The sequence below is a fragment of the Schistocerca serialis genome, chromosome 4 (genome assembly GCF_023864345.2).
Source record: "Schistocerca serialis cubense isolate TAMUIC-IGC-003099 chromosome 4, iqSchSeri2.2, whole genome shotgun sequence".
NCBI classification, from domain to species: domain Eukaryota; kingdom Metazoa; phylum Arthropoda; class Insecta; order Orthoptera; family Acrididae; genus Schistocerca; species Schistocerca serialis.
The window spans coordinates 681,997,031-682,015,253 of record NC_064641.1 but is presented as its reverse complement, the minus strand read 5'-3'; the positions used below and the strand labels follow the sequence as shown (position 1 = coordinate 682,015,253).

Genomic DNA, 18,223 nt, shown 5'->3' with positions numbered 1-18,223 from the left:
ATCACTAACAAATGGTTAAATAATCATGGAAGAAGGCTGTATATGTGAACTCTTTCACCAGAAGGTTTCAGATTGATTATATAATGGTAAGACAGAGATTTTGGAACCAGTTTTTAAATTGTAAGACATTTCCAAGGACAGATTTGATGACCACAATTTATTGGCTGAATACTATAGGACCCCTTCCCGATTATTTGAAATGTCCTTTTTTGAACAAACATTATTCAACATGATTCTCTGCCATTTACATCAATTACAGATGTTAGAATAGAACACTGGTTATCATTCAGTTAATTTTTATTTTGAATTTCTGTGTAATTTGTTAATTCACAATTATAGCCAATGCATAGACTGTTTAAGTACACAATCACAGCTACAGATTACTACTTGAACACTGAATTGTCTGCAAGGCATGAAAACATTTGTGCATGGCTTGACCTTATGATTACATTAAGCTGTTCTTTTCAAACAGTCATGCATAGCCAGGTGCCTAAGGTACAAGTAATATCAGGCAAAGTTACAAGCGATTTGCTTGTATAGAATGCTGTTAGGAAGAAAAACTTCACTTGCAGTAACCATTAGGTACCGTCGCACAATTGGAGAAGTTGCCAAATGATAATTACTAAGTGAGCCTTCCGTCAAACACACTCACCATGTCATTTCTCACAGTGAAATGAGCATTAATGTTCTTTCATTCATATTTGCAGCATCTTCATTCAAGATGTTCCCCTATATGAGAATCCCATTTCTACATCTACATTGTCACATGAAAGTGAAAGTGCAAGTGCAGCCTTCACAATTTTCATAACAGTAGGACATTTCTTTTCTTCAGAGGTATATGTATTCTCATAAAAGTGACTCCAGTAGACATCCAGTAGGTTCTTGTCACTACGTTGTTTCTCTTCTTCTCACATCAATAGCTCCTGTTTATTAATTACTGTACGCTCACAGTACTCAACTGGAAGAACTGCAGCTAATTTCACTATGTTTTTGCACAATTCTTCTTTCTCCCTTTTCCCAGGGCACAAGCACTGAAGATACCACAACACAGGTTTATTAAAATAAGACTTTTCCAAAATACATGTACAAGCAGACTCATAGAGCTTTCTAGTTTGCATGGAAATATAGCACCTGTCCTGTGTGCTTAGCTTCTTGAGATATTCACTTTCTCTAAATGTTGAACACTATATTTTTCAGAAAATTGCACTTACTAGCCCAACTGTTTGTTATACATAACCAAGTACAGTAAACTCCCACTTATCTGAATCGCATTTATCCAAAATCTGCCTTTATTTCGAACAAGTTTTTCCGATTTTTGGTGGCTGACACTGGCGCTGTCTGATGCATCACACAGCTATGCTATTGGCTATAATCTGTTCATCATAAGAATAAACTGATACAAACATTGAACTATGTATTCTTCCGCGTTTGATGGAAGCTCATTGGATTTCCATTTCACGTGGGACTGCAGCCAAGCTGTCTCAAGTACTGTCAAGTATGATAATAAGGGTATGTTTTGTGCTGTGCATTATGCACACATTGACTTAGCGATAATACAAGACCACAGCTTGAAGGATATAAAGGCACGGAAAACTTCAAAGCCAATTATCTCCACAAATTTATGAAAAACATTAAGAACAGCTTATTTCTCGGCACTTTTTAACAAGGTCCAATGCACGTGTTTCACTACAGAATAGAAAGCAGCCTCAGCCATTTTCATACTGCACATTAGCAGCGCGACAATCAGTGCACAACGCTGCAGAGACTATGTACATGATTTTTGAAATAAAAACTATGTAGCTAAAGTTAATACATTAGAGTATCTTAAAGTTTCATTTAACGTAACTTAGTAATAAGATATCTAATACGTAAGCAGGACCTACTTCCAAGAGCGTAACAATACCAGTGTATGTGTGCTATGGCTTCTGACCAATCATCACATTTGTGTTTGTTTAAATCAGGTTTATTCTTATGAGGAATAGATTATAGCCAGACTGACGCTTGACAAGTTTCAACTTGTCTGCATCTGGGGCCACTCATTCAGTGGTGTTTTTCCGTAGTCTACTGCTAATCTGCGCACTGTCGAGTGTCAAAAGTCTGAGTGTCATCAACTTGTGTGTGTGTTGTTTGAAGTTATAGCGTGTTTCTTTTTAATATTGCATGTTTCATGCTATTGCCATCTTTTGGAACTCCTTGGAGGTACAGTACGTATATTACTGCTCTATGCAGTGTGACATAGCCCTGTCGAAACCAACAATGAGAGTGCGGTGCCAAAGACTTTCCGCCTGTTGTCTTTACAACAGCTGAAGCCAACATTTAACAATTTAACAGTAAATGTACAAAGTACTGTCATGTTGATGCCAGGGCTTGGGTAGGACAGGGGAGAGGGGCAGATGTATTGAATGTATTCATTCGATGGCTGCCACAGCCTGGTTTCAGAAGTCAAAAGCTTTGTCTAATGCGTCTCGTGTGTTGTCGAGTTGTGCGTCTGTGTGTTTTCGATTTAATGTTTCGTGCTCATGCTACATGCTTTAAAATGTCAAGAGATAAAAGTGGCTAAAGACAAAAAAAGAATCAGTCGAGTGTCGGTAAAAAGAAGGTGGAACTTGACTACTGGTGCAAAACGAACACAGATTGTGATCTCGTTGGAACAAAAGCTCCGTGCATTGCAGAGACTTGATGGTGGGGAGCCACCCGCAAAAGTTCCTACAGATTTGAATGTCAGCAGGAGTTTGATTACTGATTGGAAGACAAATCGATCAGAAATTGAAAAATTTTATTCCATCCAAGCATCAGGTAGCACAGTGAAATCCAGAAAAACAATGAGAAAGCATGCACATCCTCGGTTAGAAGAGGCCTCATTTTTGTGGCATGAACAAATAAGAGCCAAAGGTGTGCCAGTTTCAGGTCCTCTACTTTGCCAAAAAGCGATGACTTTTTATGAGCTGATTGAAGGAAAGGAGCAAGAATTCTTAGGAAGTGATGGCTGGCTGGATCAGTTCAAGAAGTGGCATGGCATTCATGAAATTGCCATCAGTGGCAAATCATTATCAGGGGATGAATCTGCTATCAATGATTTTAAGAAGAAACTGCACACAATCATCTGACAAAGAAGGTTATAATAGTGATCAACTTTACAGCTGTGATGAAACTGGGTTGAATTACAAAATGTTGCCAGCGAAAACCCTTGCCTCTAAACAAGAAAATACGCCATCTGGATATATAAAAGAAGCAAAGAAAGAGTTACTGTCCTCGCATACAGTAATGCCACTGGCAATCATGAACTGCACCTTACTTTAATTGGCAAACCCAAAGAACCAAGAGCATTTAGATGGCAACCAGCTGATAAATCTCTGCCATTTCGGTACACAGATCAGTCTAAGGCCTGGATGAATGATGCCACCTACAAAGAGTAGTTCCAGGCAGAGTTTGTTCCTGCTGTAGAAAAATACACAGAGGAAAAGTGCTGCTCCTAGTGGACAATGCTCCTTCTCACACAGATGATCTACAAGATGGGGATATTAAAGTTGTGTTTTCCCACCAAATGTCACATCTCTATGTCAACCGATGGAAAAACCCAGGCACAAGCTGGTGGAATACTAATTGGTGCAGTTGATGCTGAAGAAGCCCTTGTGCAAGCTCTTAAAAAAATCGATGTTTTAAGTGTCATTCATTGGATTGCTGAGGCTTGGAATCTCATTCCTCCAATTTCTCTCGTTAGGTCTTAGGAACAACTCTTAGATCATAAGGCAACTTATCAATGGTGGGAAGGAGGAGGCAACACTGAAACTCAAGCTGGTGTGCCAGAAACAGATGAAAATGACTTAATTTTGGTAAATTTACTGGAGAAACTACTGGGTTGTGAAGACGCGAACTTCGAAGATGTTGAAGAGTGGATGGAAAACAACTTTTTTGATTTGACTGAGGAAGAAATCATCCAAATTCTGACCAATCAGAAAGCATCAGAAGTATATGTCTCTAATGACGGATCAGAGAAAAAAATTCCTCACACAGTCGGTTACGAAGCGATGAAAACCCCCCGGGTACATCAGCGAACAGGAGGAGAAGATTTATCCTGAAATAGTTTGTTGCCAACATTGGAGATATATTGCCGCAACAAAAGTTTCTCAAGCCAAAAACAAAAAACCATTACAGCCTTTTTTACCAAAAAATAAATTCTAATGAAGTGTCCCAGAACTTCTACATTCATAAGTTAAAATTTTTTTGTTTTTTTTACTTTAAAGTTCCTCTTGACAAACTTTTCATTCCTTTGAGTAATCTCTAGATTTGTTTCATAATTTTGTAGAGTAGTTTATTTTTTATTCAAAAGAGTAGGTAATAAAATTAAAAATCCTATTTTTTCCTGCTGCAAAATAAGGCGGATTTTTTCTGTAAGAATGCAAAATAAATGAGCTTTGTTATTCAGCATTTAAAAACTTTGAGTTTTCAATCATACTTTGGCACCTTTTTAACACGTCAACACAATTTTTTTAGTCAAAAGCATGCAGGCCTATTCACAACCATATCAATAACATTTTACATACCCTACACACATTTTATGATCACATATTGTGGTGCTGATGCAATTCGGGTGGTTTCACAGGTGAAAACAGGGGGGGACTTCCATTTATGCAAAATTTTTGTTATCCAAACCACCTGCCATCCAGATCATTTCAAACAAATGAAAGTTTACTTTAAAAAATTTGTTAAACACCTGAGATGAGATTTTAAGGTCACAAAATTGGTCGTGGATTGAATAAATCACTATTACAATTAAGTGGATGTCATTCTATTTATCATTTAACTAAGTTTTTCAATGGAAAGTAATACTTGTCGCAATACACTTCCAGACTCAATGTGGCAGCACTAACACCAAATCAATTCGTGAACGTTTGACGAAGTTTGTGACTCCATTAGAGATTAGATGCATTAAAGCCTGTCTCTTCTGAAGAAACCAGTGAATCTTGAAGATGGGTGAGCACTTGCACAAGCAGGCATAGTTACTGCTTTGGTAGTGTTGTCTTTTAGAAGTTTAACAGCTGACTATTGTTCTAAATGTCTCTCTCTCTGGGATATGATCTGAAGAAAGTACTTTTTTACAGCTGACCATTGTTCTAGAAGTCTCTCTCCATCTAGAGGAAACAAGTTTCATAAATTTAGGACCCAACAGCTTCATATCTAATTGTATCATTTTTATTGTGTGAATTTTGTAACTTATCTTGAGACCTGTCAAATGTCTTGATGTTTTCAGTGACATTACATCAGCTGGATAACATTCCCAATACAGAGATCAAGAATCAACCTCTGCTGCAGAAGGATATTAATGAAGCTATAACTCAGAGCCTTCTCAATAGTATTTTCTAATTTTTCAATCCATTTGCCACACCAAACATAACTTTACTGGTAACAAAATTTTCTTCTGAAACATAAATCTTTTTCTAAGAGAGCTATGGTGTACAATTAACAAACCAAAACAGAAAAATATAGACTACAACTGATCAATCAGAAAAATACTGACTTTTACTGAGTTTACTGGCCAGTTTTCATTCCAGAAAGTGTGAGGTAGGGGGCTAAAAAGCATAGGGAGACCTATGGCCAAGGCTGGAGCAGTCGGCTTGGCATGGCAGGTTTGTGCACCTCCCTCAACCACTCATGTAATGTGGTTCTTTAAATGCCTCTATGCCAATGCCTCAGTGTTGTCGTAGCTCTAAAAAAAAGCTATTCTCTCGCCTGCAGCTGTATGGGATTCACAGGTGAAAGCTGGTAAATGCACTGCTAATTGTCATAGACCTTCTTATGTCATCTTCACTATAGGCATGAATACAGCAACAGGTTCAAGTGGATATAGGTTGCAGTAAGTATTCAGAGATGAAGACTCTTGCAAAGGATAGAGCAGCATGAGAAGCTGCATGTAATCTGTCTTCAGATTGATGACAACAACAACAATAACAATGTCAGTGACAACAGCATCAACAACAAACTACAAATAAAGAGATTTCTGGATAGTCAACAAATGATTGCAGTCCTACTTAGGAAACACAGACTTCAACAGGTGGATATCTCAGATATGAAATGCATCCAGATGTACTGAGAAGTATGTTTCACAGATCCAGAACAAATAAACACTGGGGTTCCTCATGACAATGTGTTTCTGCAGAAGAGAAGAGGAAGGAGCAAGGGAGGGGGGTGGGGTGGGAGGGGGGATGAGAGAATAGGAGGAGGAGGAGAAGGAGGAGGGGGTGGGAGGGGAGGGACGTAAATGTGAAACTGTAATATTTTTGTAATGAGTTTTAATCCATAACTGTACCAACCAGGTCCTTGTTTTGCATATGTGTGAGAGTGACATGAAACTAAAATAAAACTGTAAGAAATAATAATTATGTAGAATCATGTTTTGTAAATTCTCATTGCATCACTTCACATCATCAAATCATCACACCTTATGTGACGAAGCAAGCTGGGATTTCTTTACTTCCTCTCTTGTTTTGCCATCTGCTTCCTTAAATTCATTTTATTTTAATTTTTGCCTAATTACCATTAACATGCAGAGTATAATCTTCATTTCCATACAAGGGAAAGGCTGGCCCTCAGTCTTAACGAATATAGAACCAGATCTACTTTTGTGCTTAGTTTGTGTATGTAATTAATTTCCTAATTTATTTTCACCATTTATAGTTAATATCACTTGCTACAGATCATTATAGGGTGAAATCAGGAATTGTTTCATGACTTAGATTCTATTGCTGACTTATAAACAAATATAAATTCTGTACTAATTATAAACATTTGGAAGAAGAACTACTAGGATTCTTGAAGTATTTATTTGGCTCTATTTGAAAACATATTAGTAAAGCCAGCCCTTAATTAATTCCAAAATAATGACCATGTTTGTTGAAACCATTTTTTGTATAACTATATATGTTAATTTCATTACTTAAACAAATAATTCAGTCTAATCTTTGCGGTAGAAGGAACTGTTAAAAAGAAGGAATTTTTTGATGTTTTCAGTTAACTAAATGAGTTATGTTTTAATTGTAATTTCTGTGACTTAAACATCAAACAATCTATAGTTTCAGTTCCTATTATTGTGAGGATATATAAAGGAACCATTTTGGTCCCGAGACAGTCAGTCCACAGCTGATTTTCAGACGTGAAATGTGTATTGGTTAGGTTAACAACAATGCACCAACTTAACAGTGGAATAAGTGTAACACAGATAGGCCATTTATTAGAACAATTAATGACAACATCTGTTTGATTTATTTGAAAAATAGTGTCACACATATCATATTATTCTGCAAGAACTGTGAATTGTGTGGTTAGGTTTTTACTGCTCATAGATGTTCAACAGCAAACTATTGTAACAGTATGCTGATGTTGGCTGCAACCTGTTAATGAGGCTTATCAACCTTTACCAATGGTGAACTGGCCATATAATTGTGTAATATTGGGGAAGTAAAGAACTGTGAAACACAGTTGTGGAACTGTTGGCTACATCATTTACAGTAGTCAGTGTTGAACTTTCACCCCCCATTTTTTCAGCCAGTATAACAATGCAGTACGTCAACACTGAGGACTATCAATGAAGAAATAAAGCAGGCGAACGTCATACTTACTATGAAGTGTCCTATATTAAATGTATGTTTTGTGCATGTTTTGTAAAAGAACAACAAATAAATAAAAGAATAATATTGAAAATGGATATAAGATGCTCATTGGAAACAGCACAAGTTTTTGCTCCAACAACCTCCTCACAATATGATGAAGAAGCTGATGATCTTGATGAGTTACAACAACAATTAAAAATAGGCAAACTCTTGCTATAGGCTAGCAATGAGCAACTTTAATTCAACTGCAGGGAGAAAGTCAAAAAGTGACTCATCAGGCAGGATCTTGGATTCAGCATAAGACAGAGTAGTCATGATAGTGCAATGCACTGAGAATAACTAGCTGTACATATTTCCAGAAATAGTCAGCCAGGAAATGGCTGTAAAAAGGACCAAATGGAAAGAATGAGCTGGTCTTAGAAATGGGTATAAACCAATGGATTAGTAAGATGTTTTCATTGAAGTTACAGAAAGAAGCAGTGAATAGCAGTTGCCAATCTGTATGGGGTTTAGACTATTATAAATCATTTGTCACAATAAAATCTGTGTAGCCAGAACTTGAGAACCAAGAAGAGAAACAACTGACATTAGTTTGTTGAAGAACATATACAACAGGTCTGTGGCTTCTGTTTGATGGCATTAAGAGAATGACATGTAAACACTTGAGAAAAGAATTATGAAAAGTTGACCTAGTTTCACTAAAACTATTTTCCATAGTTAGTCTTCAGATCATTAAACTGGGTGAAGAAAGAATACACATAAAAGGATCTAACCTGATGAACCCCCTTCAATTTGTAGATGACATTTTATTTTCTTAGAGCCACTAGATACGAAGCATAGGATGGAGGAAATGAACAGAGGAGTTATGACAGCAGGCCAGAATAATAACTGACTAAAATAATGCAAAAACCAGTATGCCAAAAGGCAAATAGTAAAGACAGATGAATAAATTATAGAAACAGTTGATGAATTTGTATACTTAGGTCAACTGAAAACAACTAGATGGACACTTATCTTCTGGTAAGGGTGTTCCATAGATTTCTTTCCTTGTCTTTTCTTATCAGTACTTTCTCGTTTTGTACTTCATCTGCCCACTTAATTTTAATATTCTTCAATAGTACCATATTGGTTCCATTTACTACTTCTCCATATTTCCTATGGCCCACAATTTACTTCCATATAATTCTCTGCTCCAGACACAAACGTTGATGATTTCTGTGTAAATATCTCATTAAAGAAAGTCTTCTTCACCTACACCAGCCTACTTCTAGCACCTTCCTTGTTTTGACTATCTTGTGTAATCTTCCTTTATACATGTAATTCTCTCATTTCTTTCACTACTGTGTCAGAGCCAGTTTTGATGATAAGTAACTCACTATTCGTCATTTAGCACACTTCATCACCTGTTTCTTTGCTTCGTTTGTTGTTAAGCCAAATTCTGTGTAAGTGTGCTGTCTATTCTTTTCAACAGGTCTTTTAAGTCTTCCTCGCATATGTCTACAATATGATTTGAATATATTCTCATCATAAATTACCTTGTGCTATATCTCATTGTACCCATCCATAGAAATATGAAGAGGACCAATAAATCAACTCAAATATAGGTCAAAGTTGTTTCTCCTTAACATCTCCTTCTATGCCATAGAGTATTTCTTGTATCCAAATGGCCAACATAAAGCCAACATGTAGCCATATAGACACACTACAGAATACTGATAGTATTCTGATGTGTGATTCTGATACAGATATCATGAGTTGCTGATGCAACTATTCAGGTCTGAAGATGAATCAGGGAGATCGAAATGTCACACTGTATAAACAAACTGTACAATTTGGACAGAACAATAAATAATACAATAAAAATGTTTTAAATATCAATACAGTTGTTGTTTTCTTGTAACAAATACATTGGTTGTGTTGATTTCTGTTACAACTAGGCCCACAGCTACAACAAATTGTTTAAATGATAACATTTATCCATTCTGGTTGTTATTACATGGGAGTAAACAAATGATGGAGCATTTCATATTGTTAAGTTTCACCACCTTGTGATTTGGCCACTTAGTTACTACTACCTAATGTTCTTTAATTACATTTTTAACAATGAAAAATTTTATTGCCTATTTGGGAAAAATATACCTAAAAACAAAGATGATGTGACTTACCAAATGAAAGCGCTGGCACGTCGATAGACACACAAACACAAACATACACACAAAATTCAAGCTTTCGCAACAAACTGTTGCCTCATCAGGAAAGAGGGAAGGAGAGGGAAAGACGAAAGGATGGGGGTTTTAAGGGAGAGGGTAAGGAGTCATTCCAATCCCGGGAGCGGAAAGACTTACCTTAGGGGGGAAAAAAGGACGGGTATAAACTCGCACACTCACACATATCCATCCACACATATACAGACACAAGCAGACGTCTGCTTGTGTCTGTATATGTGTAGATGGATATGTGTGTGTGTGCAAGTGTATACCCGTCCTTTTTTCCTTTTTCCCCCTAAGGTAAGTCTTTCCGCTCCCGGGATTGGAATGACTCCTTACCCTCTCCCTTAAAACCCACATCCTTTCGTCTTTCCCTCTTTCCTGATGAGGCAACAGTTTGTTGCGAAAGCTTGAATTTTGTGTGTATGTTTGTGTTTGTTTGTGTGTCTGTCGACCTGCCAGCACTTTCATTTGGTAAGTCACATCATCTTTGTTTTAAGATATATTTTTCCTACATGGAATGTTTCCCTTTATTATAACCATATATATATATATATATAAAACAGAGGGAAACATTCCATATCTATCTTGTGTTTGCTTGTGTGTCTATCGACGTGCCAGCGCTTTCATTTGGTAAGTCACATCATATATATATGCAACTTTTCTTCTACAGTGGAATGTTTATCATGGGTATGATATGGAGAACATTAAACCAAACTTGCTATCTTCTAATCTAAGAGAGAGCCCATGCAGATAGTTATAAGAGAAGTGCATTGCCTGAACTACAAAAGCAAATTGCATAAAACTCCACTCTTCTTACTTGTAAATGGGTTCTGTTAATTATTCTTGATTGTAGTTAGTTGTTATTACATAGAAGGAATTCCCCTGTGTTGTGTCTGACCTTGCATTATTAGAGCCGGCTCCAACCAGTCCCATTGAGAAAATGGCATTCTGCGCCACTTCGGGATCAGAATCATGGGAGAACTTATTCAGCATTTCAATCAGAGCCAGCTGAGGATTTGAAATGGAACTAAGTGCTATAGCTAAAGGGACTGCTCTTCGTACAGCAAGCTCACCATAGCGACTCTGCAAAAAATGCAAAAGTATTACAGATCTGTTCACTTTGTTACTAGCTGAGATTGAAACAACTCCTGAAATTCTAGAATAAAAATGTTTCATTATTACACTAGAGGTGTACACATATGTCTAGTAACTGAGATGTGATATACGATCAACAGATAATGTAGATTAAAAGACCTTCTTCCACACATATGACCACTGTCTTTGGCTGCATTTGAATGAATGTGTGTGTGTGTGTTGTTGTTGTGCTCTACAGTCCAGAGACTGGTTTGATGCGGCTCTCCATGCTACTTTATCCTGTGAAAACTTCTTCATCTCCACGTACCTTCTGCAACCTACGTCCTTCTGAATCTGCTTAATATATTCATCTCTTGGTCTCTCTCTATAATTTTTACCCTCCAAACTGCCCTCCAATACTAAATTGGTGATCCCTTGATGCCTCAGAACATGTCCCACCAAGTGATCCCTTCTTCTAGTCAAGTTGTGCCACAAATTCCTCTTCTCCCCAATTCTATTCAGTACCTCCTCATTAGTTACGTGATCTACCCATCTAATCTTCAGCATTCTTCTGTAGCACACATTTCGAAAGCTTCTATTCTCTTCTTGTCTTAACTATTTATCAGCCATGTTTCACTTCCATACATGGCTACACTCCATACAAATACTTTCAGAAACGACTTCCTGACACTTAAATCTATACTCGCTTTCCTTGCCATTGCCAGTCTACATTTTACATCATCTCTACTTTGACCATCATCAATTATTTTGCTCCCCAAATAGCAAAACTCATCTACTATTTAACGTGTCTCATTTCCTAACCTAATTCCCTCAGCCTGACCTGATTTAATTCAACTACATTCCATTATCCTAATTTTGCTTTTGTTGATGTTCATCTTATATCCTCCTTTCAAGACACTGTCCATTTCATTCAACTGGTCTTACAGCTGTGTGTGTTCTCTTACTCAGAAGAAGGCCTTTTTGGCCAAAAGCTTAATTGTCTGACAATCTTTTTGTTGTGCATGCCTGTGACTCAACGTCTCCTCTATATGGTGAGTAGCTATCTATCCTTTCTGTAACACTGCCATTATTCCATCCTGCATTTTCTGTTGTTTGATACCATCAACACAATTATGCAAGAAAGTACCTGGCTGTGCTAGTATCCTTTCCACTTCCTGAACTATTACACATGCATAAGAGGGAAGTGTTTCATGGTGGATGAATTAATGTGCAATATGAAGCAGTTGATGTCTTGGAGCCAAATGAATATTGAGACATTTACTCAGATAATTCTCCACCCAACTGGTTGTTTGCACTGTGTACAGCATAAGTGATATAGCCTTCTGGATCACAATAAAAGAATATCACCTCAAACACTGTGAGGTACTTAATAAACACTATGGTCAGAAAAGTTGATTACCATTGTGCAGGCACTTTCTCAAGATTTGCTGAAAATTCTGGAAAGGTTCAAGTATCTGTGACTGGAACTTCTTTATCTGCATTTTACAGATGAATCTTAGTACTCATTTCAGAAAGAGGTATACAAAGTTTTTCAAGAATAACAGAATACACATTTTAAAACAATCAGGATGCAATAGGGAGATTGGGAAAACCTGCTTACCCTTGTTAACCTGGATTTGCTTTTGCCTGTGTATGTAGCAGCTCTCATTTTAGACTGCACGACAGATGGTTATCTTTGTCACTGCAGTTTAATATGTTTTCATCATTTTCCACTCAGAGCCATGAATTATGAACCTCCTTTTTCATGTTGTATTGATAGTGAATTAAATGATCCCCTTAATGAGCAAGACAAGGCCCCTCACTCATTTTACAGTGTAACAAGATACTGACGAAACAGGAAAACACATAAACATGACACAGTAAAGTAAACTAGTGATGAATACTACAGTTCTATCAAAACAGTGTGTTTCCATATCTATGACATCCTTCCTGCTCATCTTAAGCAATTTTATACAGCTAAAGGGTATGGCCATAAGAATCATGATGGCTCCTTCCTATACCAATCTATTCATGCACTGCTTGGAGGGGGCTTTCCTCAGATCCATAAGCCTTCGGCGCCTGGTTTGGTCTAGATACATTGATGACATCTTTGTCACATGGACTTATGGTGACCTGGAGTCTTTAAATACATTCTTCCAGTTAAATATCATATGATCCTATTCTGAAACCCATACCACTTCTGTTGCTGTCAATCTCATTGTTGGTTGGTTGTTTTGGGGAAGGAGACCAGACACCGTGGTCATCGGCCTCATCGGATTAGGGAAGGATGGGGAAGGAAGTCGGCCATGCCCTTTCAGAGGAACCACCCCGGCATTCGCCTGGAGTGATTTAGGGAAATCACGGAAAACCTAAATCAGGATGGCCGGACGCGGGATTGAACCGTCGTCCTCCCGAATGCGAGTCCAGTGTCTAACCATTGCGCCACCTCGCTCGGTAATGTCATTGTCTCTGAAGGTCAGCTATACACGCATGTTCATAGTCAACTAGTAACAAACAACATTACTTACATTTTGACAGTTTTCATCCATTCCATGTAAAAAGTTCCCTCCCATACAGTCTTGGCATTCGAGGCAAATGTATTTGTTCAGATGGAGACTCTTTACAGCAATATGCCACCATTCTCATCTTGGGCGTCACTGGTTGTAATTACCCGTCCAGTTCAAGAGCAGATTTCTCTCTCCATCACATCCAGTCCTGGTAATGAGATCTCTCCAAAAAAAAAAAAAAAAAAAAAAAAAAAAAAAAAAAAAAAAAAAAAAAAAAAAAAAAAAAAAAAAAAAAAAAAACCACACCCAGCAGTACACCACTTGTCATTCAGTATATAACCACCTCTGCTGCAAAACTTTCCTTATGCACCCTCTTACTGCCATCTATACTAGCTGTGTAACTGACAAAACATATACTATCAAAGGGAGAGCCACCTGTGAAATGACACATTCACATACCAGCTGTTATGAAAACAGTATTCAGCCTTTTGCTTCAGCATGACTACTGCCAAGTTGTCACTTAGGACAGGCACAGACAGAGCATGTATACTAGCAACACACAATGTTCTGCTGCAGAACATGCTGCACAACATGACAGTCATGACCCTGGTGCTTGTTTCACCATATGTGTCAGCTGGATTCTTCCCCCAGACACCAATTTCTCAGCACTCTACAGGTGGCAGCTGGTGCTACAACACGTCATCACTTCTCACCACCTACCTGGCCTTAATATATGTTAATTTATTTGGTATCAGCGTTTCCTCACAGTAAATAATCCTTTCTTCATTCCCTTTTAGCTTTCTGCAGCTTTCATTTTCTGACGTGTCTATTTTTTGCCATCCCCCTGCCACCTCTATCACATATAATGCACTTCGCTTTTCACTCTTATTAACTCATTCATGATATTTTAGCAGTAATCTCTGTGTTGAATGTTACTCTATCTTCCATTCTTAAGCACTCAGGTTTTCAAATCTCATCTGGTGCAGTCCCCAAAATCAGCCTTTCCTTCTCACCCTGTCTGGGTGAGAAGTCTCCCCTGACCTGTGGTTCTGGGCACATTTTCTGAACTCTACCCCTTTTCCTAAACCTCACCAGTCCTTTGCCTTCATCTCTCTTCCTTCCCCTTCAACACTTCTGGGGAGAAATAGCCACTGGCTCTGAAAGCGTGTAAACTGTAATGCCTTTTTATATGAGCGTTCTCCTGCCGCCACTGGGAGATTAGATTTTTTTTTAGTCTAGCCAGTTACTTATATTTTCAAAAACACTTAGTTTGTTAGCTGATTGTTGATAGTAAGTGATTATTCTTTAACTTGTGCCAATTTTCTCTGCTACTGGCAGCACAATTCTTCCTATCACGGAGAAGCAATAAAGAAGATTTAGGTCTTTCAGTCATTGTACGATTACAAAGTAGCTCAAGGGCAGTCTTACCAAGAGAGAGGAAATTTTTAATTCTCTACAGATCTCACACAGACAAACAAGTTGAGTGAGAAATAGAGATAGTGGCACAAGAAAAGAAAGAAAGAGAGAAATGGAGTGGAAGGTAAATTAGGGATAGGGAGAAATGGGAAGTGAGGAAAGGATGTGGTCGGAAGGACAGAGAGAGGATGGAGTGGACAGATGATGCTTAGAAGAGGATGGGACTCAGGGACTGAAGAAAGGGATATGAAGAATTACTCGGGAAGAATTTGCAGCAAAGACAGGAAAGGAGAAAGCTGTGAGAAGAAGTATGTGGGAGTCAAGGGTAGGAGGTATGGGCAAGTAAAGGAGGGCTACATGGAGAGAGAGTATTTTTTGTATATTCACAGTGCCTGACAATGTAGGCAGTGAAAGTGTCATCATATTTAAAACACATATATTTCTTACTTAGTAAGCATTTCTCAACATTCTTTCATGTAATTTGTATTGAAATATTTGCAGTGATGTTGCCAACAATGAATAGTAACTATAAGTAACAATGCAGAGAACAATATGAAAGTGATTTAGGGAAAAAAGTAGGACCAAAATGATGGAATAAATTTTCAGAAACATTAAATTTTTGAACTTATCTGTAAAAACATAACACCTAAATGGCAGATTATACATTATGTAGCATATAAGACTTACTTGGTCAGTCTTTGTCCTTGATGTTGTACTTGTGCAAGCAACAGTTACATGATCTGAAAGTTTGAACAAGATTGTGTATCTACTGTGTGGTTATAATTAAACTTCCCTGTTTAATAGTTATAACACAGAAGCTAATTATTGTATGAGGACCAAACTTGGTAGCATTAATGTCGAGGACACGGGGAAGAGAAATAACGCAGAATAAATTCAACTGAAACACTTAAATATGCTGCTACGGTACATCATACCACTGCGTACTGGTACCATTATGCTACAGAAGGGGCTCAATAATGGGTAAAACAGTGTCCAGAAGTGTCTGAAAGCAGAGGATTTCATTGAGCACAGCAGAGCGATGCATTTCCATAACTATGCTGGCTACCTCTCTTGATATGTTGTGCTTCAGATCAGCACATGTGTGAATGTCCCCCTGGTAAACCCTGTCCTTCAGGTAGCCCCACAACCAGAAATCACAGGGAGTGTGATCACGTGGTCATGGTGCCCAAGCACTTGGAAATGATTGGCTGATAATTCTATCATTTCCAAATGCGTTTCGGAGAAGCAGATGAACTCCTTGAGCAATGTGCAGTGGGGCCCCATCTTGCATGAAAACTGTTGAGTTCAATGAGTGTCTGTCTGTAGGGCAGGTATGACATGCTGGCGAAGTATATCACAGTAATGCTGGCCAGTGACACTGCACTTCTTTGGTACTTGACTGCAAACCTGTTCAAAAAAGAATGGGCCAATCATAAATGTGGCCACAAAGCCACACCATACAGTGACATGTTTACCATATAGATGAACTTCATGCACCATGACTGGAGGTGAAGATCTCAACTCTCGGCAATTCTGTGTGTTCCTCTCATCCATCAGAGAAAAATGAGCTTCATCTGTTCATAGGATGGTCCAGGGCCAGCCCTTGGCAACTGTATCCTTGTGAGAGAGTGGAGAGTGAAGTCAATATGTTGTTGTGTGTCCTGTGGTGCAAGCTGCAGTACAATATGGATCTTGTATGGGTACCATTTGAGAATGATTAGAAGCACCTTTCGTACAGTGGACCATGCAGTGTTCAGCTGTTGTGACCTAGCACACACGCTGCCTGGCAGTCAGGGATTGCACACAGTGTTGTCTGCCATAGCAACAGTGATTTCTTCAACCAACTGTGGTGCAACCGGTCATCAGCCTCTTCCTGGAGTGACGCCCACTTCTCCAGTTGGTTTGAACTACTTCATCATGCTCTACACAGCAGTGGAGAAAGAGGACCCTTCCATAATCCTTCCAGCTGATGATATCCTCAAAGTGCAGCTGCAGCATTACTGTTGTTTTGATAATAGAGCATCACCAATAATGCCCCACTCCTTTTGGCCAAGTTCATGTTGATATGTCAACAAGTGCACTGCGACTGGTCAGGCGTGTGAGACTATGAATAACGATGACTGATCACAGCACCTGTTGACCATAGTTGGAACTGTATAGTGGTGCTGTGACACATGGAAATCATACACCCCATACTCTGGACATTAATGCTACCAAGTTTGGTACTCATATGGTAATTAGTTTCCATGTTATAATGTGTTAAATAGGAAACGTTTATTTATAACCACCCTGTATTTGTTCTCCAAAAGCTGATGAAAATTCCTATATGATTATCTGAAGGGTTTGAAAAGTGCAAATAACTTCTCTAGTATAAATTGGTAAAAAGTTTCAGTACCCTTTGCTCCACTCACAGTCTATTATGAACCTGTCTAAGGACTGAGATGAAATATCACCAGTTACAGATACAGTATGGAGCAGAGCAGAAACATAAGTTGAAAAACACTGTTTTGTGGAAGCAGAGGTGCTCACGTCTAGTAAGAGCTAGGAAAATATTGAGGGATAAGAAGGAAAGCCATCAGGGCTTTGGTCCAAGGAAGATCAGCAAAAAACTAGAAGACATTTGTTTGATTCATCTTATTCTTCTCCACATGTCACAAGCTGCTGAAAATCTCTTAAGGCCATAAATAATATCTGAATGCATTTATATGTGTACTGAAATTCAGAAACAAGAATATTAACTATCCATCTGACCCCAACTTATGTCCTTCTTTCAAAAGCGCTTTATTTTGCAAAAATCATAATGCATATGTAATTTTCATTTCATTACTTCTCCACCAATCTCCTACTTCTTTTATTCTTTATTTATCTATGGGCATCTGTTTAAACTTTGCAATTTAATGATCTTGTGTATACACTGCCTGACAAAAAAGGGAAGCACCCAGAAGACATGGTTGGCAGAGTTGAAATTCTCTGTGATAGGCAGAACACCTACCAGAGCAGTGTTGTTCATATTTAGAATTGTTAATTGGCCTACATATAAGGGGCATGAACAGCATCAGATGTTGAGTGACCACATTGCAGAACACAGATATGCTGCACACTTATCTGAGAAACACATTTAGATGGGACAATGGCCAGATGTTGGACTGGATGGGAATGTGAGGGCAGATATAATCTTCGTCAAGATTCTGGTTGACCATGTCTGACCATGATAACAGAGAACTGCTGTAGGGTGCACCAAACACACTGTAACCCCTTTACATCTAAACCTGCCATCCAGAGACAAGAAATGGACTCCCTGCAACATTCTGTGTCATTTCACACCACAGGGTGGAGACCAGCAGCAGCTAGACTACCATTCCATGCACAGACTGCTGTAAGCATCCCAACACAAATGGCTGTATTTGGA

General features: G+C 38.3%; 1 protein-coding gene across 1 annotated transcript in view; it reads right to left on the bottom strand.

Annotated features, from left to right (window-relative positions):
- LOC126474690 (26S proteasome non-ATPase regulatory subunit 2-like) overlaps positions 1-18,223 on the bottom strand; it is a 209,118-nt gene that overhangs the window by 15,015 nt on the left and 175,880 nt on the right. Inside the window, exon 14 of the mRNA XM_050102168.1 lies at positions 10,716-10,900. Coding sequence (XP_049958125.1) covers positions 10,716-10,900 — 185 coding nt within the window. The remainder of the gene's footprint in view (positions 1-10,715; positions 10,901-18,223) is intronic.